Here is a 26,637-nt window from a genome sequence, read left to right on the forward strand (position 1 = left end):
AATTGCAGAAGAGAGTAATCTCAACACCTTATATATGAGCAGTTTTATTGTTCATACTCAAGAGAATGTAAAATCACCTAAACTAATCTCTACCGCTTCAAAAAAAAAATGTTCAGAGTTAATGGCCATAGGTCATTACTGTCATTATTATACGAAGTATGAAATACCATGAACATACCAGATGACTGCCAGGTGAGTGGCTGCAGCCAGTGACGTGTGTAGCTTCAAGAAGTGGATGTCCTGGGGCTTGGACTGAGGCTCCCAAGTCTGCTGTGTCAAGGTGACCACTTGTGACACGAGGCTGTCACAGGTAACTTCAAGTTATAGGAGAGTCTTTCTAATGAGTCTTTCCTGGGATTTTGATTCAGATCAAATGTGGAGAATTTCAAATCATGAGTGAGTATAAATTCTTCATTCCATCCTAGAATTTAGAGGATTTTCACCACATGAGAGTTTACAAAAGTGTTCTTGATATATATCAAAGGGGCCAGCTCTACTTCTGTTTCGTGCTTCACTCTTTGGTGGACCAGTGAAAAATGGAACAAGGATGATAAGATAATCATGACCATGAAAATGATTTTAAAAATCAGATATCAGTCATTAATGATGCATCTAAAGATAACAGCAAACCTATCCTTGTGCAGATAATCCATTCATTGTGTCCATTCAAATTATCCACATGGACTACAGCACCATGGTTGTTTCTAGGAATGGCCAGGAGTTGTAAGGATGGCTGTAGTTACTGACATTACCAAGTGTCAGTATCAGCAAGACTTACTGTAGGAGTCTGTTCAAACACATGCCATCAAAATTCTTTGAGACATAATTCTTGAGTCATACTTAGCAAACGGTGGTGTGTGAAGTCTTCTACGGAAAACAGTTGTATTTAATTAGTGAATACATGACTGATTGCAGAAGAACACATTTCAGAGACTGTTGGAGAAAAGATAGGATACTGCTTCATGAAACTGATATAAAATTTCTTTTTTTCTTTTTTTTTTGTCTTTTTTTATTTTAGGGCCACACCCGCAGTGTGTGGAGGTTCCCAGGCTAGGGGTGGAATAGGAGCTGTAGCCACTGGTCTACACCCCAGCCACAGCAACGTCAGATCTGCGTGGCCTCAACAGATCCTTAAACCCACTGAGCGAGGCCAGGGATTGAACCCACATCCTCATGGATACTAGTGGGGTTTATTAACCACTGAGCCACAATGGGAACTCCTGATATAAATCTTCTTAAAATCGAGTATTCCAGAAATGGAAAATGGAGGCCTTCATCAGGGAGTTCAGTGCGCCTTCCTCTCTGACCTGGGTTGACACCCCTGTCTTCTGTTTCTCTGTTTATTCCCAGAATGCAGACCCCACAGTTCCTGCAGCAGCGTCGAAAATTTGCAGCTGCCTTCTTGGCATTCATTTTCCTTTTGGCAGTTGTGGATACCGCTGAAGCAGGAAAGAAAGAGAAACCAGGTAAGCAATACGGTTATGAGCACGAAAGTCTTCCTTAAGTAATGTCCCCCTAATCCAACTACCTGATTTTGTCCTTTCTCCTTCCCTCCCCCTCCCTCCGTCATTTTCTTCCTACCTTTCCTCTCTCCAAGTATTCAGAGGAACCTAAGAGACATCCCCTCTCACTTCCATCCCCCTCAACTGTAAGTCCTAAAAAAGGGATGAGGATCATTAACTCTGAGCCGCATGACAGTGATCACAGTAAAGACCACAGCAGCAGCTACTGCGTTTGGAAAACCGACCAGCAGCGATCAGGTGTTTTGCTTATGCTCATACCTTCCTCCCAAAGAGTCCTAAAAGGAATTTTTGTTTTATCTCATATTGAAAAAGGAGGAAGGCGAAGCTCAGAGAGGATGAAGCACCTTTTCTATGTCACTGCCCTTGTCCTAAGGGGCTGTGCAGCTGGGAGTCTGTTTATAGCTGCGTCCACCACACTCGCCTTACGCTATTCCTCCTGTACGAGAAAGGAACGTTGAGACATGCGTCGAACTGGCTAACCTGACAACTCTTACTTCTCATAGACTAGTTTCTCATTTTTTAGGTTTAACTGACTTTGACCATCTTCTCTTTTTGCAGAAATGTTTGCTTCTAAAAGGAGAGATCAGTGAATCACTTAGCACAGTCCTTGATACATAATAAGAATTAAAATGAATAACAGTTCTAGCTCCACAGTTTTCTTTCTCCCTTCTCTTGGTCATTGGTTGATTGAACCATTCAGCTAACACCTATCAAGTTCCTACTCTTACTGAACACTGAAGATAAAGGTAAAATGCTCAGACCATGCAATTAAGGAGATCAGGAATGGACTTAGTTATATCTAGGAGTTAAAGATTTTTCTGGATGTTGATTATTTTTCTTTCCTCCCTTCCAGAAAAAAAGGTGAAGAAGTCTGACTGTGGAGAATGGCAGTGGAGTGTGTGTGTGCCCACCAGTGGGGACTGTGGGCTGGGTACCCGGGAGGGCACCCGGACTGGAGCTGAGTGTAAACAAACCATGAAGACCCAGAGATGTAAGATCCCGTGCAACTGGAAAAAGCAGTTTGGAGGTAAGTCCCACCCCTGCAGTCCTGTTGATGTCATCTTCTACCCTGAGATAATTCTTGCATTCTTCTACCAAATACCTTTTTGAGGTCGATTCTATTTATTTTAACACATTTATTTTCTCAGATGCAGCCTAACCGGGCACTTTGCCTACCCCCAGGTACCTCATTTTCAGTACTACTAGCATGGGAGGGCTCAGATAATTTTTTTGTCCTGGATGGAGGGTTATTCTGTGCACTGTAGGGTATTTAGCTGACTCTCTGGCTTTTACCCATGAGTTTCTGGGAGCATGCCCTCCACCTTACCAACTGCAGCAACTGAAAATATCTCCAGTGTAATCCAGTTATAATGGAAAAAAATAAAAATCATTACACACACACACACACATATAAAGAAAATACCTCCAGATAGTGCTGCACATTTCCTGGGGTGAGTGGGGGGTGCAATAGTCCCTGGCTGAGGCCACAGGCTTTACCAATAGGGATAGAAATGAACCCTTGATCCCTCTTAACAGTGTTCTCTTTCCTTCTTCTATTTCTAGATTCCTTCTGTCTCCCCTTCCTTTTTTCTTATTTATTCTCCTTCTCCCGATCTCTTTCTGTCACTTGCAGGCCCTCTCTCTCTTTTGCTCTCTCTCCACTTTCCACATGGGTTTGTAGATTCACTTTCCAAACCCAGCAGGGTTGCTGTGAGCCCCTTTTCATAGATTTTTCTCTCACCAAATACTGCCAGTTTCATGCTGACTTCATCTACCTACTTGAGAAGAATCTTTCAACTCCTTCAACTTTAAACCCACCACTGAACACCCAGTTCCTTGATTTTTTCACATGCCTAGTGGGACACGATGCCCCAGATATTCTCCCTGGTCTATAGGAAGGTGCTTTGACCTAGTGACCAATGGAGAAGAATAATGAATAGACACACTATATCTTTTTCATTCTTTATAACTTTGGGGGTTATAACTTTTTATGAGTAGAGGTAAATTCTGTAAAAGGATGGTAAAATTCAGATACATTTAATCTTGAATTGTATATGGATACCCTAAGAACGATATGCAAAATGTCTTAAAAACTGTGTCTTCAAGGTCTTGTGTCTAGAATATATAAGAACTCTCAAAACCAACAATCCAGTTAGAAAGTGGGCAAAAGATAGGAACAAACATTTTACTGAAGGGGATAAATACATGGCAAATAAACATTTGAAAAAGTGTTCAATATCTTTTTCCTATTAGAGAAATTAAAATGAACACCAATGAGCTATCATTCTGTATTACACACCTATTAGAATGGGTAACATTAGAAATCACATCAGATGCTAGTGAGGATGCAGAGAAACTAGATCACGCATGCATTGGTGATGGGAAGGTACATACAGAAGCCACATTGGAAAAGAGAATGGTAGTTTTTCACAAAACGCAACTTGTATTTACCATACAATGCAGTGGTCTCACTCTTAGGCATCTGTCCTAGAGAAATGGAAACTTATGTTCCTATAAAAATCTATACAGCAATGTATATTGCAGCTTTACTTGTCATAGCCAAAAGCTGGAAGGAACCCAGATGTCCTTCCACTGGTGAATGGTTAATCAGCTGGGGTACATCTGTACCACAGAGTACTACTGAGCAATGAAAGGAATAGGCTACTGATACACACAACTTGGATGGACGTCCAGGAGATTTTACTGAGGGCAAAAAGCCAGTCTCAAAAGCTTACAAACTATATGATTCCATTTAAGTAACACTCCTTAAATAACAAAATTATAGACATGGAGAACAGATAATTGCCAAGGGCAGAGGAGGTGGGAAAGGAAGAAGGTAGCTAAGCTATGATGTAAGAGGATAACCCACGGGGCCCTTGGGTTAGAACTTGTTTGAATATTAATGGTTGGGTGTTCATATTTATCTGCACACAGAACTAAACGTTCGCACACATATACACACTGAGTGTATGTGAAACTGGGGAGACCTAAGGAACTTCTATGGGATGTGTCCACTCAATTTTCTGGTTGTGCCTTTGGACTGTAGTCACACAGGTTATAACCACTGAGGGAATCTGGGTGCAGGGTATATGGGGATGCTCAGTATCCTTTCTTACAACTGCATGTGAACCTACACTTACCTCACTATAAAAAGTTGAAAACAGAAGTGTGTCTAATTTTTTGGCACTTCAAGAGGAATTCAGAGATTTCTCTTTGGTCCTGCCCTCCTGCCTCTAGCGGAGTGCAAATACCAGTTCCAGGCCTGGGGCGAATGTGACCTGAACACGGCATTGAAGACCAGAACCGGAAGCCTGAAGCGAGCTCTCCACAACGCCGACTGCCAGAAGACAGTCACCATCTCCAAGCCCTGTGGCAAAGTGACTAAGCCCAAACCTCAAGGTAGGCTCTGCCTTTGCACCATGACACTACATGTTTAATGCGGCTGGATTGATGGACTCAGGCAAGATCTTCAGATGTGCAAACTCAAATTTTCCAGAAGGAAATCTTGGGTGAATTTCTTTAAGGAAAGGGATTGAAAAAAAAAAATACACTGAGCATTACACAAGTACTTTACAGCAAGCAATTGATGAGTTCAACTTGAAGTGCTCTGCCCAGACTGGGGGACTGGAGCAGTCTCCTAGCACAAATAAACAACTTAGCAAAATAGGCCAATTAAGACAGCTGTATGTTGACAATATATCCAAGTCCTAAATCAGGACTACATCCTGACAAATATGAACAAACTTAGGCAGTTCACAAGGCTGAAAATTCAAAATCGAGTCTTTCTTAGATTATCAACATCTACAGTTTTCAGGAAATCAGTTATTTTATCTCTTTCCTTGTCTACCACATCACTTGATAGGGTCTGTATGTCTATTCCTCCTTTCAAAGTCTTCATATTTGTTTAGTTAGATTAACGTACCAAGTTCATTTGTCTTGGAATTTCAAAATTATGTAGAGCTATCTTTCTATTCATACCCAGAAAATTAGACTCTGCTCTCATGCTGGAGAAAATAAACTACACCAAACGTCATGGCTGTGTTTTCATACAAATGAAATCCCAGCTGAGGGAAGACAAGGAGGTATTACACTCTTAGGTCATGGTTGTGTGAGCCGAGTTACATCCTCCAAATTCAGATGTTCATGCCCTAACTTTCAGTACCACAGAGACTGTACTTGGAGAGAGGGCCTTGAAAGAGGTACCTGGAATTAAATGAAGTCATGTGTGTGGACCCTGATCCCCTATGACTGGCATATAGGACTAGGAGATTAGGACACATAAACACTGAAGGAAGTCTGAAAGCATCCCCTTTACATTTTAGAATGGAGTGTGAAGATGTTGGTAAGGCTGTGACGACTCAGCACTAAATTGAGGAAAGGTGGGAGGACATCCCCCTTGTGGGAAAATTATTGTGATTAGATTATTAATGAGGCTAAAAGATTAACAGACTTGCATAGGGAAAGTGCTTAATATCTAGAATTGCAATCTAAATTTGGGGAAATTAAGTTTTCCAGTTGCTTTGATTAAAAAATTGTCTTTAAATTTATTACACTTCAGTTTAACAGCATTATCTTTTGAGGTAAAGAAAGGGTCCTTCCTATTGCTATGTCAATATTGTACAAACTCTGTACTCTAGCCCTTGTTCACAATTTCAGCGATGCCAGGTACCAGATTGGAGATCCTTATCCAAAGTCTCTCTTTTGTTGGAATCCCACTTAATCTGAAGAGAGCTGTTTGTCATCCACTTCTAAATTATATGCTCAGAAGAAGGGAGAATATTGATATTCTTAGGTAGATACAAGAATTGAAAGATGCACAATTGGAATATAGTTTTCTTCGGGATGGGAATAGATTGCTCTGGGGAAGGTCACTGATTGACTGAAAGATTGTAACTAGAGTTTGCTTAATCATTGCCAGAATGTGGCAGAGATAAATTAGTGAGCAATCATGTTGGGCGCTTGAGATTTTAATTTCTTAGGAAAAGAGATTGAGAGCATTAATTAAAATTCTTAATTAAGAAAATCCTGTATCTGTCAGAGTTTTTAGCTGCAGCAAGATCTATTCTAGCTAGTGAGGCAGAAAGGGGTTGATTGAAGAATATCATATAGCATACAGAATCTCCAGAGGGGCCAGAGTATTTGACGTGGATCCAGCAATACTGCAAGAAGGCAACAGATCCAAGAGACGTGTCTAATCACACCATATGTGACTGATATGGCAGAGATCCTCTTGCTGAAATTACTCACTGCTCAGCACACTATAAGGCTAAGAACTGGACACTGGAAACTTCATCTCTGTACCCAGACACTCCTACCTCCTTTCTTGCCAAAATAGCCAGTCTCCCCAAATTTGACCTTATTTTCTGCTTGTTCACTTCTACCTCTAAGACTCATTTAAGGGTGCCTGCAGAGTGGAAACTAGGTCACATATAAAATCCTGCCACAAGGGAGTCTAGGAAATGTCTTTAACCTTCTGAATTCTACCTCTAAATATGAGAAGAGAAGCTGAAAGGGATTTGTTTTGGTATTTAGTAAGTGATCTGCCAGGAGCTGGGGAGTATGCAGGAATGTCACGATGTGTTGGACTGCATCTTTACTCCTAGTCCTCTCTCCTTCTGGGCTAGAAGAGGCATTGATGCCATTTCTAGGACAAGAAGTTGCTGAGAGCAATCATATTGGGCCAGTGGAGTATCCCACTGAAGGGTGAGTTAGGTCTCATTAGAGCCACTTTTCATTTTTTGTTGAGTCATTACAGCCTTTACATTAAAAAACAATGCCCAGGGATAACTGCACTGTGAACAATGGGAGAGAAAGTAGGGATCATGGCCAGTCTGGGCAGACAGTGCTATATCAAAAAAGGTCGGAGCAAAGAACCCTATAGAGGGCATAATATAACTCTTCTCCAAGCCACTGCAAGTGTTGCTTAGTGGTCCCCTTGGAGGATGGACTCCCTGTAGAATTAGAAGATGGCCAAGCTGGGTGGGGCTGGCAAGATGGGCTTGTGTGTGGGGGAGCTGTGACCCCATAGGCAGACTGGTCTGTGGGAGCAGGTGCAGCCCAGCAGTAACCATCACCAGAATGCAGAGTCAAAGATGAGGCTGAGGTGGGGGTTTGTGTGAAAGGTTCCTAGAAGAGCTAAGATTTGCCCAGGTGCCACAAATGATATAGCCTAATGATCGTCTTGGACCATTCAAGAATCTTGAGTGATCGTTGATGCGGAAGTTATGAGTTACTTTATAATCAAGATACATAAGTACTGTGAAGTATTGTGAGGCTCCTTTTTGATATCAGCAGACCAGCCTGGCATATATCTGCTTTCAAGTGTCTGGGAGGGTATTCTCAGGCAGAGGTGGGAGCACATGGGCCGATGTCTATGTTACAGGTGGTCCAGGCAAGAGTTTTCATCTCTGCCTCTGTCCTTTCCATCACTTGACACTCTGCTGGTACCAGATCCTTGTTAAATTTCCCTGCTCATGCTAACCCTAATTCCTTTTATTTTTTCCTACCTATTTCTAAAAGTTTTTCCATGCTGCTACTCTTCCTTTCTGGCTCATTGCCTAGCCCTCTCAGGTTTGACAACTCATCTTGAAAGATCAAAAAATGGCAACCATCTAAGCGCGAGACTCAGCTGTGTGCAGGACACAACATTTGGCAGCTGATTATTAAATGGAAAAGGGGGTCAGTAAAGAGATATTCTCAGCATTCTCAGTTCTCTCCTGCTAAATAGATTCTTTGGTTAATTCTCTGAAAGAGAAAAGACACTCCCCACAATTTCTTTCTATTTTCTAGGCTCTGACATTTCTTGGGAATGAGCAGCGCAGCACTCTGTAGATGAGCTTAGGTAGGCTGAGTCTTTTAACTGTGTCGAGAGAGGTGAATGCACAGAATCCCACTGTAGGCTGACCTGGGATGGGCTCCCGCCCTTCTAAGACCCCCAGTGGGATTGATGACTGCTGCCCTTGCGTTTGACCAGAAAGAGGCAGCTCGGGATGTCTTATGGGAATTTTGTTCTTGATCAGAGGAAACTACTCTTATTCAGTTTGGCCTCAAGGTTTTCACTTCTTTTTTTATTCTGCTTGTGGAAATCTTTGAACGTCTATATTTTACTTCTTATCCATGACACTGTACTTAAGGTGAGATCTATATCTGCCCCTTTCTTATTATAATGTCTGTTTTGTCTTCTGTAAACTAAAGTCTATAATGAAGATCTCATAGCCTGTTGTAAAGATGAAATAATTTAGGTAAAAATGCTTGATAAATGTGCAGTATTTTTAAGACCATTTCCTTCCTTCCAAATGGATTCCTTGAGGTGTTTCCTTCAGCACTTTTCAGGAAAGAGAATTATGGTGATTACAACAATAGGTAATACTTAAGAACCTACTAAGTTTTGATTATAGCTTGGTACACTGTTCACACATTGTGTCACTGAATATTCACAACTCTGCAAGTGACTCTGATTATCCCCAGTTTTACATATAAGGAAATTATTATGGCTTAGAGGATTTTAGATACCTAGGGTAAGGTGATACAGCCAATAAACACAAGAGCCAGGACTTAAATACAAGGCAGTCTGACTCTAGATCGCCTGCACTATGTACAGCTCCTTCCCATGTATCTACTCAACATGGGCATCTCAGTTTCTTATCCAAGAAAGGTAATGAGCTTCAGACCCACTCATTTGTGCTAAGATCCCACTTTTGTCATCACTTGCCACTAGCAACAGAATCAGATCCTGGCTCCTTAGCAGGACATGCTGCTCACGTGTCATCCAGTTTAACTCCGGCTGGATCTTTGCTCCAGACATTGCCTGTATACTCTGCTCCAGCCACTCCTGGAGATGGCTAAATGGACCGTGATTTCTTATATGTCCATTTCTTGGTACCCGTGGTCCTAAAAACCTGGAACCTGTTCTCCTTCTTCTATCCTTGATATATTTCATTTTGTAAAACCCAGCTCCCTCATTCAGCAAATATTTCTGGATTGTGTGCTATATGCTAGAGTTAGCACCAGGACAAAAATCAAGGACCTGTATAGACCTGTAGTGCATTAAAGAGGCAGTAAATCCCAAAGTCCTACACAGAGTGACCAATGCTATGAAGGAGAGAAGCCCATAGTTCTCTGGCATTATTTTCAATCTGTTTTTTTATTTCTAAAATCTATTAAGAACCTGCAATGGAGCAGATTGTCTATTAGGTGCTGCTGATATGAAACATGTTTCCTTTCCTTGTACCGCTATATTCTAGTGCTTGGGGTGGGCAGATAGTGAACAAAACATATACCTCATAATTAAAATGAGAACTACACATTAGCATGAGTGGTCTTAAGATCTAAAGACAAGTGTTAGAGTGGCTAAGAGGAAGGGGCTAAGTTAGATAGAGTCACTGGGGAAAGCTCCTTTAAGAGGTAACTTTGGAACTTGGACTTGAAGACAGAGAAGCAACTAGCCATACTGTGTTCTCAATGAAACAAGGGGAAGTTCAAAGTCCCTGAGGCCAAAAAGAGCTTATTTTGTTCAGGAATTAGAAAAGAGATCAGTATGAGAACTTGCCAGACTTCCCTTCCCAAGCCTTGAATGGCTGCCTCTTTCCGGGGGCTGACTCCTCAATTAAGACTTGTCCCTTCCTCTGAAGTGGATGCATGTCTGCCTTGTCCCACGCTGCACCTCTCCAGGGCAGGAGCCACAGTGCATTCACTCTCACAAGTTACTGCATCTCCTGTCCCTAGTCCGTGAGAGGAGCCCGATGAATAGTATTGACTTAGTGAACGAATGATGTGTCCAACTAGACTGGCCTGGTCTGGTTCTCTAGAGCACATCATTCATTCACTGTCTGCAAAAAAAAATGTGCAGAGAAAACCATTAAAAAACAGGACATTCACTTGGAAGAAGAGTCACCTGGATGATGTACTTGTATCCTTATTAAAGAATTTTTGGTTCTAATTGCTGGGACAGATGTGAGAACTAGGAACTATAAATATTTGCAGCGTTTACTTCACACTGTGCGTCTGCTTTCATCTCCCTTGGTAAATTCCACGCTCGGAGGCTCATTAGCTGTGCACACACAAAACAGCTATATAATAATTAGTATTAAGGAAGGCTGCATAATACAACAATGTTCTCATTAATTAGTTACTGGGTTGAGGGACCTTCTTTTTTTTCCCCCCTGGAAGCTTTTGCATTTCTCCTTTCTAATGTCTTCCAGATTGAGAATTTCTGCTTTGTTTTAGGTTGCAGCTATTAACACCAGCATTTCTTAATCATCCCACAAGTAGTTGTTATTTATTGAGTATTTACTATGTGACAGGCATTATATTAAGCCCTTAGCATGCACTGTCTCACTTGATCCCCAAGGAGTTTGGTTCACATTTTACAAACGAGGACACTGAGGTTGCAGCTTGCACAAGGTCACTAGCCATGAAGGGTCAGGCTTGAACTTCAAGTCAGCACAATCTCTGTCTAGTGATCCTTTCTGCTATGCCAATGCTTTCTAAACTGAGTGCTTCTGGTGGGGTTTCTGGGTATTCTAAACAGATGAATAATTTTGGTTTTTGTTTTAATGATAATTCTAAGACATTAGTATAAGCATGTTTGGGGTCATTTATCATTGAGTCATGTCAGATAATTTTTGACTCAAGCTTGTCTTTGTGTAATCATTGCATGGAACCAAATAATACCTTTTAGTGCCACATTTCTCAGCTGGGGTTCTGGAAAGGGGCTGAGTTCCTCCAGCGCATCCCATTCCATTACACTCCATAGCCTTCCAGGCTCAACCTAGGGCTGGATTCAGGGCTACCTTCTCTTCACTTTGAGATTCATAGAGACAGTCCTGCTTTTTCAGGATCCAAGGCACCCAGTGTCTTGGTAACAAGTGCTGCCAGTGAGACACTTTGCACTCCTGGTGACTCAGCCAGCTTTGTTCTGATGCAAAGCCTTCAGGAATCCACAGGGAAATCAAAGGAGGCTGGCTGTTGCTGGGCACACAGAGGCCAGGAGAAGATGAAAAGACCTTTTCTAGAGGAATAAACAGTATTTGTAGAAGAGCTCATCTGAAATCCAAAGAGTAAGCAGCAGGTAAACATCTTGCCGGTGTCCTCCTGCAGGGGCACGCAGGGGGCAAGGCCCAGAGCTGTTTACCGCAGGTTCTCACATTCATCCTCACTCCTGCAAGGCAAAAATAATTCCAGGAATTGCTTTCATTCTACAGAAAACATAGCAGCATTCTTTAAAGATTCTTTAAAGAGGGAGACGGGTGCAAGGACAAATGCAGCGAGCATTTGTGAAACCATTAATGAACATAAAATCCTAGAGTAGGCAGTACCAAAGTCACACATTTATTTATTTTTCTATTTATTTATTTATTTATTTATTTACTTTTTAGGGCCACACCTGTGGCATATGGAAGTTCCCAGGTTAGGGATCGAATTGGAGCTGCAGCTACCAGCCTATACCACAGCCACAGCAACTCAGGATTGGAGCCGTGCCTGCGACCAACGCCACAGCTCACACAACAACACCAGATTCCCAACCCACTGAGTGGGGCCAGGGATTGAACCCACATCCTAATGGATACTAGTTGGATTCATAACCTGCTGAGCCACAACAGGAACTCCCCCAAAGTCATGTATATTAATGATGTTATTTAAAATCTGGGAACATTGTTTTTAAAAAAAATAACAATAAATGCATACATTTTGCATCTCTACAACCAATGAGGGCGATCTGAAGGATATCCAAAAATGAAACCTAGTGCCAGGTCGCTGATGTATTTGTTTGCTAGTGCTGCTATAACAAAGTACTATAGCCTGGGTGGCTTAAAAACACAAATGTATGTTTTCACAGTTCTGGGGGCCAGAAGTCTGAGATCAAGATTTCAGCTGGGCTGATTCCTTCTGAATGCCATGAGGGAAGGGTCTGTTCTAGGCTTCTTTCCTGGGATTCCAGATGGCATGTCATCTTCCTTCTGTGCATGTCTGTGCCCAGATCTCCTCTTCTTACAAAGACACCAGTCATACTGGATTAGGGTTTACTCCGAAATTACCTCTGTTAAGACTCTGTCTCCAAAGATGTTCACATTTTGAAGTATCAGGTTTAGGAATTTAACATGAGTTTTTGAGGGGGACATAATTCATCCCACAACAACTGATTTTAATGTGTGTGTGTATATATATATTTATATATAATGTGTATATATGTATATAATGTGTGTATATATTATATAATGTGTATATAAATATATGCATTATATGTAATGTATATATAATGTATATGATATAAATTGTTATATATACATTATATATACACAATTTTTTGATAGATATACATATATTTGAGAGTGAATAAAAATGATTTATGGAGCTGTACTTATTGAAATTTTAAATATTCTAGAGTTCAAGGTTTTCCCTTTTCCCATAAATCGTAATTTGAATGTACAGTCATACAGTATTAAACATCAGATATGATAATAGCAAAGTGATGATGCACTGATGCACTGATGTGGGAAAGACTTAATGTTTTTAATGATACATTTCATTTCTGATTTAGGGTACAATATAACATAATATTTTATAACAAGATACATTCTTTACCTATGCCCTCATTATTGCAGAAACAAGCTTTTAAACATTTAAATATCATATTAGAAATAAATGTTCTTCTTTTCTGCTTTTGATGTAAAAGTCAGTTAAACTGTGGGGGGGGAGGTCACTGTGAAGACACACAGGGTCCTGAGAGTGGCCTACGGACTGAGGAAGGCGCAGATGCTTTTGCTGAACAGAGAAAACCTAAACATTCTTTCCCACATATATGGTTTTGTGTGCAAGCGTGTGTGTGTGTGTGTGTGTGTGTGAGAGAGAGAGAGAGAGAGAGAGAGAGAGAGAGAGAGAGAGAGAGAAAGAGAAAGAGATGTGGGCTTAAGTATATCTCTCTAGTCTAGCTGACTTCTAAAGACATGGAAGATGTGGGAATGGGGTTAGGGCTGGTAGTATCACAGCACATAGCAACTGCCAGCGCACACACACACACACACACACACACACACACACACACACTCACCCTGAGACTCTAACACAAGTATCAGAATTGCATGCTATTGCACCTGAAAATATATGGGCATAATTATAATCTACATTCTCAAAGCTACCTATATAAGATTACGCATTCTTTGAAGAGTTTTACTTCCTTCATCTGTATTGGTCTCTCTTCATTTTAAACTTTTTTTTTTTTTGCCAAAGGTGAAAAAGACAAAATTTAGCAGCTGAATATGAATGCAAACACATTGAGATTAAAGGATGTACAAATGAAGTACTTCTGATTCCCTCCTTCACTGTTCTTCTCTCATGACTCTCAGAAGAAAATTTCAAAAAATTTCAGTTGTTTTTACATTTCCAAACACATGAATGCATTAGGACCATGTGAACGGGCTGAGCTAAAAGTAAGGGTTTGTCTTGGTGACTCCCCACCTCGGACACACATGTGTGTAGGTAAGATCACAGAGTGACCCCAGCACACTCGTGTCTACCATATAAAGAAAACACTTTCTAGAAAGGATTCCTTTCTTGATGGGATGGAGAAGCCAACTGTTATCTCAACTGCCTCCCTTAAAGAAAGGAAAAGGGAAAGACAGGAGAGGGAAAAGGCTTAAAAGAGAAATCTCTGGGTGAGAGGAGAAGGGCTTAGTCTATTGAGATGGGGAGAGTTGCTTTGGAACATAACTGAACTTTTACTGAACTTGCTCTGGGTGGGTGATGAAATAATGTCCTCATCTCCATTAAACCTTTTGTTAAGTCCACATTACACAACACCGCTTTCATAGCTGAGCTTTGTATTTGGAGGTGATGCAGTTAAAAGCCTCTTAGAGTAAATGGGGGAGAAACAGGTTCCTAAAAAAGCCCCAACATGTTGAGTTTGCGTCTAGACACAAATGTGTACTAGTTTTTATGCGCATCTACTTGATAGCAGAAAGCAAGCATGTAGAGGGGCAGATAGTTGGGAGGGAGCGGCAGGGTTTAACAAGTAGACTTGAAGAGCAAAAAGGATGTGGGCAGTGGGAAAGGGCAGGTATCAACACGTGGGCAGCACTGAGGAGCAGCCTTATATGGGTGGGTATGTAGGTATACAGGTATGTATGTATTCCGTACGCAATCCTAGAAGCAAATGCAGCGAGTCCATAAAAGAGGAAATGAAGCAAGGAACATTACAAAATAAGAAATCAAGAAACAACAAATTATTACACAGATGAGGGACTGGACCACATCTGAAAATAATATATTAAGAAAAAAAATTGAGATTATACTTTCGATTTTAAATATGTAGAAATGGCTTCCTGTATTGTGCCTTTTACTAGATGCTACCCCAGTATAAACCAAAATATTGGGAAATTTAATGAATGGCACCAACCAGAAGCCTAGCCAACTAGTACCTGGATTCCTGGTGGATCACTGAGCTGCACATTTACAATTCAGCCAGCCATGTTACAGGTTCTGAGACACAGCCAGCATGGTACAGGAATTAGATATTTCCAGCTGACTAGAAAGCTAATTCTCAAGCACAAGTGAGTTCCTTTAAATAGGTTCATGAAGCATTAAAAGCATGTTGGTGGTACCTAGACTTTTGGATGTATTTATGTTGTGATGTTACTGTTTGACAGTCACCTGAGCCTTTTCCTCTGCTCGGCTTTCATGATTTATTGAATCAGTCTCCACATGTTATCAGTATCTCTGTGGCATGCTTCCTGCTGTCCCTGTCCACTGGCACTCTTGACCTCTGAATCTTCAGCATCCGTTCATCACTTCCTCACACAGAAATTCTCCTTAGAAGGTACAAATCTCTTTTTCCAGGAGTTCCCGTCATGGCTCAGTGGTAACAAATCTGACTAGCATCCATGAGGACTCAAGTTTGATCCCTGGTTTCACTCAGTGGGTTAAGGATCTGGCAGTGCCATGAGCTATGGTGTAGGCCAGTAGCTACAGTCCCAATTTGACCCTTAGCCTGGGAACTGCTATATGCTGCAGGTATGGTCCTAAAAAGCCAAGAAAAAAAATCTTTTTCCTATTCTAATCAGTAGTCCCTCCCATTGGTTGAATGACCCAAAGCCATTTTATTTGAATCAGTAGCACATAGAAGTCAACTCACTTAGTTAAAATTCAAGCAGCTCTCCTGTCATTTCATCTCTTAATTTTCATTTTATGTTCTCTGTATGCACAATAGGTCATCTGAAAAAAAGAAATCAAACCAAGACATTTTGCTAAGAAAATGGGATAAGCTTATTCTAGAATTTTCAACTCTTCTGTTTCTTAGAATAACATCTCCTCTTAAGGTTTTCAAAATCTTGAAATTGATGTCTTTCTTTCAATGCCCACTCACAATTTTATTTCTTCCAGATTTCCCTGTATTGGAAATGAGAGTGGGTGTTTACTTGTACCAACCACGTAGCAACCCTATTTCTAAAAGGCCCTGTGACTAGATGGAAAAGAGACGATACATGCTGTTTGATTATTTGCCTTTTGAGAATGAGTTTGCTATGACAGACTCTTATATAAGTTCTGATAAAAATTTAAATTGGAACTTCCTTTCAAGAAAGAAATATGCCAGCACACACCTAGAGCTTTAAAAATACCCTGTTTTTGATCTAGTAGATCCGCTTCTGATAATAAATACTAGGGCAAAACTTAAACATACAATTATTTGTCTGCAAAAACAGACACTGCATCATTATTTATAAAAGCAAAATGTGAGAACACAACTGACCAACAGAAGAAGAAAGGTTACCAAAAATACGGGTTGGGATGTCTAGGAATACTACGTTTGTTCATGTTTCAAAGACTATACAATGGCATGAAAAGTAACACAATATAACTTTGAGTATAATATACTGTACGAGCTGTCAGTATGTTTCTAAAGTATACATTAGAGGGACTTATAGAAAGGAAACATAAATAGAACTTGCTGCTCAAATTGTTATCTCTGGATTGTGAAACCATGGGTAATTTCTTTACCATATGTTTCTTCATTTTCTAGATAAGCTGATATCACTTTTAAAACTGGAAAGCTAATTAATATTTTTTAAGAAGAATAAAATAATTCAGAGTGGAGAAATTCTCTCTCCCTTTCAGGCTGTATCTTACCATGGACACACTTTTTCTCCCTACTAATTCCTTCTCTTTTACATCACATGCATCTGTGATGTAGCAAGAGAACTAAGCCTTGAAGACATAAAAATAGTGGCCATATACCATGATCTTCAAAATAAATATATGGACACTTTTAGAATACTTTACAAGTTTGAAAGACTCTCACATAAAGCAGTCTTAAGACACTACTTGTAATATAAGCTCTGAGAGCAGAATTTTGTCTGGTTTGCCATGATATAAAAGCACCCAGAACAGCATCTGACATGTAGTGGATATACAGTGTATATTTGCTCTATGAATTTTTTGTTTATTTTTAGGAAAAAACCTGCAGCATATGGAAATTCCCAGGCTAGAGGCTGAATCCAAGCTGCACCTGCTGGCGTATGACAAAGCCACAGCAAAGCCAGATCCGAGCTGCATCTGCAACCTACACCACAGCGCATCACTAAGCCAGATCCTTAACCCACTGAGCCAGGTTAGGGATCGAACCTGCGTCCTCATGGATTCTAGGCAGTTTTGTTACCACTGAGCCACAATGGGAACTCCTGCTCTATGAACTTTTTTGTAGAGTCATCAAATGGGATCTTAGAGGTCATAATCTCACATGATATTCATGATGGCCCTTCGAGGAGGATATATCAGACTTCACTGCAACCTTGAAAGGCTACTAAAATCAGACATTGATTTTTCACCCACAGAATTAATTCAGGATTCCACTTTAAAGAAAAACTGTTGAGTTGCTTAGATCAATTTCATGTATATATGTTTATAATTTTATTCTTCATAAAAATTCTTTGAAGACTAAAGAACGTTAAATATTTTATTAAAATATTATAAGATTCTGATTTACTTTCCTCAAGAAATACTACTTTTCTATATACTAATGAGCTAACTCTATCTACCCTTCAAGTGTTTATTATTTCTTTGCTCTGCATGCAGCAAATATTTTATGAGTGCTTATCGTGTATCAGGCACAGAAGACACAGATACAAAAGACAGGTGGTTTCAACCCTCATAGGAAGGGGAACATGCATATCAAATAATCATATACAATATTACTTGTTCAATTATAATTTTGATAAGGTCAGTGAGAGGCATGATGGAAGTATCTAACCATTGGTGGAATATGCTTAGCCTGGAAGTTTGGAAAGAGCTTCCTTGAAGAAGTGAAATCGATGGTCCTAAAGATGAGTTGAGGTTGGCTAAGCAAAGCTGAGAGAGTAGGAATAAAAACACTCAGGTGAGAAGAACATAATTTGAAAAGACTGAGGTGGAAATAACCAAGGAAAATTCCAGGAACCACCGTAAGTTAACTGGGTGCACAGTAAGCCAGTGAAGCATGTGTTCTTGCTGTGCTGAAGATTTCTTTGGTTCACTAAAGATGTACTAGTTATCTCTCATGCAGTAGGCACTATGCTAGGGGCCAAGGGTTTACTAGTCATTGAGATTCTGCCATCTCACAGCTTATAGTGGCAATTATAGTACTAAAGATAAGTGTTCTGATAGGGCTTCTAACTCAGATCAAGAAGTCAATAAACTAGAAGTGGTGTCAAAACTGGTACCTGGAGGATGGGAGGTAGAGGTGGTAGTGGAAGTGCAGGGTTGATGGCATGAAAAATGGGTTTGAAGGCCAGAGACTAGGAGAGAGAAGGAATGATGTGCTTGGGGAATTGAAATAAATGTATCATTCAAGTAAAGGGCAGCAGGGGGCGGGGGGGGGGTGTTGATTTGAACAACGGGTGACATATAAGCACAAAATAAGACCGGTAGGCACTTGCTACAGATGGGATGATTAGCAGAGGCTATGCTGTGTTGAGTGAAGAGGTCAAAGGGTCAGCGAATGGCTTCTTATCTGATTCTAATGCTGAATCATTGTCAACCTTGATACTCTTTTGGCCTCTATTTCTGCATGGATTACATAGGGGGGTTGGATTAAGTTGTTCCCAAATCATAGATTCTGTGATAGTATTTAAATACTCTCATGTAGATGAGGTAAGGCTTGAGGGCTTGTTCATAAATTTTTGAGGCCACAGAGACAAGTAGTGAAAAACTCATTTTGTTTGTCAGTAAAATGTACATGAAAGTCACAAAAAAATGTTTTTGATTGGAAGCAGTTTTATTGACCTGATTTTCTTCTTTATTCTCAAATTTGAGCAAATCGTTCCATGAGAAATGAAATTGACCTTATGCAAATTCTTCCTTCTTTCCACTACGTTTTACTGAAAACTCTTTGTTTTTCTGTTCGATTGAACCCAGAGTGAACTTAAGGTCTGTAGTGTCAGACAAATGCCATGATAACTTGCCAGTTGGGTCAAAATAAATTGATTGACATTGTGCAGATTAAGTAGGCAATTGGTTGATTTCTTAGTATTTAGCTAGTTGTTTATTGATAATATAAAATAAATGTCAGGCTCAAATAGCAGAGAGAGGATGTGATTTTGACTTTACCAAGGAAAAATGAGGAGAGACTTCCATGCTCCAGCTTCTCACTGAAATGAACAACCTACCTTAGCAAGCTAGTTATCCTTATGGAATAATTATAAGAATAGTTCTTACTTATTTAAAAAAATTATTGAGTCGATTTATAATATTCTCTCAATTTCTGCTACACAGCAGAGTGACGCAGTTATAAATATATATACATTTCTTTTTCTCACATTAACCTCCAGGATTTCATTCCAAATGCAATAGTTTTGCATTTACTAACACCAAACTCCCCATCCACCCCACTCCCTCCTCCTCCCCCTTGGCAACCACAAGTCTTTCTCCACGTCTGTGAGTTTGTTTTCTTTCTGTAGATAGGTTCATTTGGGCCATATATTAGATTTCAGATATAATGATATCATATGGTATTTGTCTTTCTCTTTCTGACTTACTTTACTTAGTATGAGAGTCTCTAGTTCCATCCATGTTGCTGCAAATGGCATTATTTTGTTCTTTTTTATGACTGAGTGGTATTCTACTATGTATATATACCACATCTTCTTAATTCAGTCATATATGGATGAACATTTAGGTTGTTCCCATGTCTTGGCTATTGCAAATAGTGCTTCTGTGAACATAGGGGTGCGTGTATCTTTTTCAGTGAAAGTGTTGTCTGGATATATGCCCAGGAGTGGGGTTGCTGGATCATATGGTAGTTCTATATTTAGTTTTCTGAGGAACCTCCATAATGTTTTCCATAGTGGTTGTACCAATTTATATAGTTATTCTTATTTAAAGAACAACTTTAAATTTTATAAAATAAAATTTTACTAACACCTGATCAGGATGGTATCTATTTACTTCTGTGTGAAATAGGGACATGATGGCCAAAATATATAAATTACTGCCCCAAACATCCACTCCACTGGAGAGCTAGAAGATTATAAATTACTAAGGGTTCCCAGGGATTTGGAGAAACTGAGACAAGGGAAATCAGAGTGATATTTCAGTTGTCATCCTAGATTATTCCTTGAGGATACTGTTTTAATATGCAGCCATTGCTTAAAATGTCAACCAAAGACTGGGAATTATTAAATGTTCAGACACTGATTTTGCAGAAATTGAACAGAATGGAAGTTCCTGTTGTGGCTTAATGGGTTAAGAACCAGACATAGTGTCCATGAGGATGTGGGTCCAATCCTTGTCCTTAGCATTGCCCTAAGTTGTGGCATAGGTTGCAGATGTGGCTCAAATCTGGCATTGCTGTGGCTGTGGTGTAGGCTGGCAGCTGCAGCTCCAATTCAATCCCTAGCCTGGGAGCTTCCATATGCTGCGAGTGAGGCCCTAAAAAGAAAAAACAAAAACAAACAAACAAACAAACAAAAAAAACAGCAGAATACCTTCTTTGCCCTTAGAGGTATTTTTAAACTTGGATGTTCTGGTCATTTCACCTTTCATAGGTCAGAAGAAAGAGATATTTATAATGACAAGTAAAAAGAGTGGGACTAAAAATATTGTCTCTTCACTACAGTGAAAGGGAAAGCTGAGGATGTAAATGAACAAAATGAATACTTAGGAGCAGCAGTTTAGCAAAATTGTAGCAACTTCTCACCCAATTGCGTATGTTGCACTCTTGAAGCTTCGGTAAAGGAAGATTAGGACAATTACTTTGTACAGAATTCCTACTTTGCCTATTATACAATGGACTTTGGAATTTATCTGAATAAGTGGTAAGGATAAGAATGGAAAAAATTCAAGCCCAATTATGAGCTGGGTTTTGTACAACTTTTGTGGCTGGTGTCATGTCCACTCTCATCGTAAGCCTCAGGACCCTCTTGGGCACGTGTCCTAGGATGAACAGTGCCCTAGTCCCTGCTGGCCATTGTTTTCATCCCAGTATTTCTCTGTTGCTTAGCACATTTAGTGACCTGCTCAGTGCACATGTCCTGGTGATGACAAATAATATTAATTTTACAGAGAAATTACCTCTTCCTCTTACTCTATTAGCACAGTAATGATAAGTGCTAATCTTTATGCGTACATGTTATTGTGCCATGTTCTGTTCTCAGTGGATTTTATACAATTCATTTAATTTGGATAATAACCCTACAAAGTGGTACTACTCATATGCCGGTTCACAGCTACATGAATTAACTTTCTCAGAGTCTCACAGAAACTTAGTGATGGAGTCAGAATTTAAACTCCAGCAGTCTGGCTCCAACTCCTTACCTACACATTTCTGCCACTTTTGTGGACTGAATGGGGGAATCCTCCTAGAGATATTTAGCCATGTCCTTTCACTCCTTAGCCTGGTGATGCTGACCATTCATATCTTTGGAGCCAAGGCTGACATGTCCTGTTCTATCCTGCATACTCCTCTGCTTAGGAAAGGGGAGATGGCAGATGGTTGAGTGGTTTAAATCCCTTAGTTTCACTTACCTTCCCTTAGTTTAGCCCAAGCTGGAACATTCCATTTGCTTCCTCCAAGGCTAGATGTTTCTGCAGGGTCAAAGCTCCAAGTTTGGTTGATTCATAGGTGGTCCTCCATGTATGAAGAGCTGTCCAAATGTGTAAACAGAGGGCAGATCAGGGGTGGAAGCATTTGAAATTGTCAGATACCTTGTCTGTATATCTAATCATTTCATTCCTGGCCACTTATATGAAAAGTGGCTCCCTCCCCTATAGCTTACTAATGTGATGCTCTTTTTCTTTCTTTTACTTTTAATCACAGCAGAATCTAAGAAGAAGAAAAAGGAAGGCAAGAAACAGGAGAAGATGCTGGACTAAATGACACCACCTTCTGTGGAACAGGAAAAGGACGTCAGCAAACAGGATCAGTTAACTATTGCATTTATACCTACCGTAGGCTTTTTATTCCAAAATTATCTATAGCTTAAGTACACAATAGGCAGAAATAAAAAGAAAAGAAAAATTTTGTAGTAGCATTTTTAAAATATATACCATAGTACAATTAGGGGCTTATAATAAAGGACTGTAATCCTATTTAGAATGTTGACTTATAGTACATGATAAATGATAGGAAATTGAGGTAAGTTTTTTGAAGTCATGTGATATTTTACATTTAAAATCTTTTTTTTACATTTTTTTTTTCTTTTGGCAGCAATTTAAATGTTATGACCATGTAAACTACTTTTCTTGTTAGGTAATTTTTTTCACCTAGACTTTTTTTTTCCCAATTAAGAAAAATATATACTAAACAAAGCAACAATAAAATATGATTATCCTATTTGAGGAAAATATGTTTTCTGCCAGTGGATTTAAAAAACTTTTAGTCTGTAAAATGAGGGGAGGGGTCAGAGCATGTCCTAGTTCAATGTTGATTTCTTTTTTTAAAGAAAAGCATTAAAACATGAAATTGTTTCACTTTGGCAGAAATATTTGCTCTCTTGATGAAATTATTTTTCCTTATGAGCAAAAAAAAAAAAAAAAAAGGACTAGGAAAATAAATCAAGGTGATGTCAAAAAAAGTGCTTTTGTGTGCAATGATTTGATATTGTAATCTTCCTCCCTTTGTCACCTATACTAGCCCAGCCAACCTGTTAGCAGTGAGAACTGATGATACAAACTAACTAAATCACTCTTGGGCACAAATGTTATAGAGAGTTTGCATAGATGTAGTGGTAGATATAGATCTCTAACTATGTGTATATTTTTAACTTTCTATAAGTACATAGTAGGCTAGGCTGGTGCTGTTGGATTAGACAAAAGTTCCAAAGAAGTCTAGGGTTAGGAAGAGAAAAACACCCTGTGTTGAATAAGTTTGAGCTTGCACAGTCCAAATTAGTAACACCACACAAAATGGTAGCTTGTAGTGGTTTCTATGAACCAATGTTCATACGCTAACATACAAGTATTCCTATTCCACCACACAAGCGCCACAGACTCTCTGTACAATGAACTCCCTTATCTCCTGGGCTAGAAACAGTCTTTAAGTAAACAAGTCTGTATTCTACTACTTGGAGGAATAACATCTCAGAAGTCTGTGGGAATTAGCCTCAAAGTATTCTCTTGAAAAAGCCACTTCTTCTTTTTTTTTTTTTTTCCATCTTTTTTTTTTTTTGCCTTTTCTAGGGCTGCTCCCATGGCAGATGGAGGTTCCCAGGCTAGGGGTCTAATCGGAGCTGTAGCTGCCGGCCTACACCACAGCCACAGCAACGCGGGATCCGAGCGGCGTCTGCAACCTACACCACAGCTCACGGCAACACCGGATCCTTAACCCACTGAGTAAGGCCAGGGACTGAACCTGCAACCTCATGGTTCCTAGTCAGATTTGTTAACCACTGTGCCACAACGGGAACTCTGTCACTTCCAATTTTAAAGTAATGAGACTCAATAAACAAACACATATCTACCAAGAAAACTCTAAATCCATTTTCAGAAATGATAGTACAACACACCATGGGCTAGCCATAAAATAATTGCAAACTGATCTAATGATGCAGCCAAAGTGTCTTCAAAGGTAAACTACTTTGGCCATCCAGTGGGAGACTCCACTTGAGCTAGGAATGTTAGAGGGATCCATAACTCCTCACTAAGTCAAAGCCACCTGCCAGCGGGGAGGAGAAAAAGGGATGAACATTTTATGGCCTGGTGCTAAATAAAAGCAGAATACCATGTAAAGTGCAAATGCTGAGACACGGATGGTGAATGCGGTGCGTTTATAAGTGAAACTTCATAGGAGAAAAGTGCTCATGGAGATGGACGGAGGAGATGAAAGGAAGGCGTTATCTTGACTGGGTTTTATTTTTTGACAGCAAAGACCCTATAAGGATAGGGATGGTGGAAGACCCTGCAGCTTACTTTGTGAGCCTCTTACTGAATAATGTTCCTCCATCATCATTTAGTCAAAAATAGCAACCCATGAATCAGGAGTGAGCTAAAGTGAACTAAAACAAAATCTTCCAAAGGAAAAAACAGTCCTGTAAGCAATCCTGGCATCCCCCTTTAGTCCCAGGACATGACAGGAAGCCAGGGGTTCTTGACCATGTGGCAGGTGATTCCTAAAGCCATATAGCCATACACTAACTCTCTGGTTCTCCGTTAAAGCAAGGATGGGAATGCTAACTTCTACTGAGTAAGGCATGAAATAAAAGTCTCAAGAATTATTGCACCCCAGGCCCAGCTTTAAACATCTTGCCTAACCTCGCTGAAGTATTGAAAACATAAATACAAAAGGACAGGCTCTAAAAAATCCCTGACTCTCACGAATAGGAAATTAAAAAAAAAAGACTATCTTCAGTATTTCATGGAGGCCCCCAGAAAACTTGCTTCCCAGTTGTTCTGAGTTTTATGAACTTTATTTACTCTGGGGTTCTTTAAACCTTGAGGACTGAAAGGGAAATGGAAATGGAATAAAACTGAAGACAAGCTTTCCTTCCGATCCGATCCTTCAGGGACCGGAAGAGGAGCAGGTCCTCATTCTGCTCAGTGACTCCACCCTCCACACACGCACTCGAGTGGACTTTCTGATGTACCCTGAATGTCTGAATCCTATCACACTCTCCTCCTGGAATGACATTGTGACATCTTAACTTTGTAGGAGCAGAACTCCAAACAGCATTTGGTGCCCTGAATGGATATCAAGTTCTAAATTGTGTGGGTGGGAAGGCAAGGATATAAAAAATAATGAAATACTTTCGCTGGTGGGTCTTTGACCATAAGAAGCATTATTTGAGGAAGGAAAGGCTACAGTCCTTATCTCATTGAGAAGACAGCTATTACTTTAGGAAAAAGACATGCACGTTCTTGGCTTCATATTTCTGAAAGCCTTAAATTGTTTTACAACTTCGTTAAATGAAAAACAGAGATAAATATGCTTTAGAAGGCACTGAATGAGGCGATAGAAAATACTGTCTTTCACAAATTGAATTATTTTAAAATAGTTCCCAAACATAAAAATTCGAGTTTTATCAAACTTTAGTCACAGGATTTTTCCAGTGGAGTGAAGCGAAGGGCTTTCTTCCCATTAATCTCCAAAAAAAGAAAGGCAGATCAGCATCCTTGAGGGTAGAATATCAAACATTCAATAATTCTCTCTTTATTTTTCTAGCTTGCTTTTTTCTTTCTTTCTTTCTTTTTTTTTTTTTTTTTGTTTTGTCTTTTTGCCTTTTTCTAGGGCCACACCCACAGCATATGGAGGTTCCCAAGCCATGGGTCTAATCGGAGCTACAGCTGCTGGCCACAGCCACAGCCACAGCCACAGCCACACCAGATCCGAGTCGCGTCTGCGACCTACACCACAGCTCATGGCAACACCGGATGTTTAACCCACTGAGCGAGTTAAACTAGCAACCTCATGGTTCCTAGTCAGATTCGTTAACCACTGAGCTGCGACAGGAACTCCTAGCTTGCTTTTAATTGAATTAATTTTAACCCTTAAGCTTTTAAAAGTGGAATCAATACAGAAGGCAGGGGTGTAGGAAGATTAATATTCCACCTCATCTCATGTAAATTCAAATTTTAGATTTTTCTCTGGAGTAAAACAGGCCTTTCACTGTCTGCAAGCTTATTTGAGTTGCAACAATCCTCTCCGTGTTTTTTCCTATATTACATGTTTCTCTCCCGTATTCCCCCATTCCATCTGGGCTGCTGCAATTAGTTCCTAAGAGGACCTAAGCAGCAGAGAGTAACTGCTCCAAGTCTGCCACATAGATGCATTTTCAATCACTTTTCAAAGAAGGTATTGAGGCCTGGAATACATTTACAGAAGGAGGAAAGCATACAATGTTATTCTGAGCATCAGCAAGTAATGCCCACCTCAAACTTATATGCACTCTAATTCCCCTAGAAATAAAAGATATGGAACATTTTAATCAGAGGAAAACATATCATGATCTTAGAAATCCACTGCCTCCCCCACTGCTTCTGCTCTTCTCAATCTTTCAGTTTTCTAAACAAGGCACCCAGTGTAAAGCAAATGCTCAGTCCTCTTAGGATCTCAAGTAAAATCATGTAATTCAAGAATATTTCAACACAAAAGAATGCAGACCAGCGTATGTTTGTTTTTTCTTAATTTAAGAAGAAAAATAAAGAACGATTCACTTTCGGTATCTAACATCTGTAATGTAATATATACAGTAAAACCTCAACCAGCAGAACAGTGCTGTATATATTATATACATATCCATTCCAACCACTGTATTAAGTTATTCCTGGGGTTTGCTAACGAGGTTATATGTCTAGGTTATTGCCACAGATTTTCTTTTTTTCTTTGGAAATGTGCAGGGAAGCCAAACAATTTACATTACAGAATGGCAACATGGAAAATTGTGACATCAAATCCCTAAACTCCTGGGACTAGAAGGATGGCTTAGAGAGGATACAGATACAGTGATTGAATCCACACACTCAACTTGCTCTTAGTGGAGATACAAATGTTACATAAAATACATTCATCACAGAGAATGATATTTTGTCCTCTGCCTTTTGATTGTCAGATCCATCAAATACAGGACAAAGATATCAAGGATCTTAGTTTATGAGATGCTTGGAGAATTACATGAGTCACTCAATCACTATCAAGGACCAACAGACTGAGATGCGT

General features: G+C 39.8%; 1 protein-coding gene and 2 long non-coding RNA genes across 4 annotated transcripts in view; 1 reads left to right on the forward strand and 2 right to left on the reverse strand.

Annotated features, from left to right (window-relative positions):
• Positions 1–901, reverse strand: part of LOC106506761 (uncharacterized) — a 67,656-nt gene extending 66,755 nt beyond the window's left edge. Inside the window, exon 1 of the long non-coding RNA XR_014833708.1 lies at positions 179–901. This is a non-coding gene — a long non-coding RNA (uncharacterized LOC106506761). The remainder of the gene's footprint in view (positions 1–178) is intronic.
• The window catches only part of PTN (pleiotrophin), an 89,296-nt gene extending 66,735 nt beyond the window's left edge, over positions 1–22,561 (forward strand). Inside the window, exons 2-5 of one of the 2 annotated variants that reach the window (XM_005673124.4) lie at positions 1,351–1,466; positions 2,377–2,550; positions 4,761–4,922; positions 21,808–22,561. In XM_005673124.4, the coding sequence (XP_005673181.1) occupies positions 1,352–1,466; positions 2,377–2,550; positions 4,761–4,922; positions 21,808–21,860 (504 nt within the window). In that variant the 5' untranslated portion in view covers position 1,351 and the 3' untranslated portion in view covers positions 21,861–22,561. Of the gene's footprint in view, positions 1–1,350; positions 1,467–2,376; positions 2,551–4,760; positions 4,923–21,804 lie in introns of both variants that reach the window. The other variant, NM_214336.1, reaches the window with a different exon arrangement.
• The window catches only part of LOC110257606 (uncharacterized), a 52,700-nt gene continuing 46,571 nt past the window's right edge, over positions 20,509–26,637 (reverse strand). Inside the window, exon 3 of the long non-coding RNA XR_014833709.1 lies at positions 20,509–21,631. This is a non-coding gene — a long non-coding RNA (uncharacterized LOC110257606). The remainder of the gene's footprint in view (positions 21,632–26,637) is intronic.

Source organism: Sus scrofa, chromosome 18 (genome assembly GCF_054392235.1).
Source record: "Sus scrofa isolate SSC_HxYL_T2T_F1_AM1 chromosome 18, Sscrofa_HxYL_maternal_Yorkshire_Landrace_v2.0, whole genome shotgun sequence".
Lineage (NCBI taxonomy): Eukaryota > Metazoa > Chordata > Mammalia > Artiodactyla > Suidae > Sus > Sus scrofa.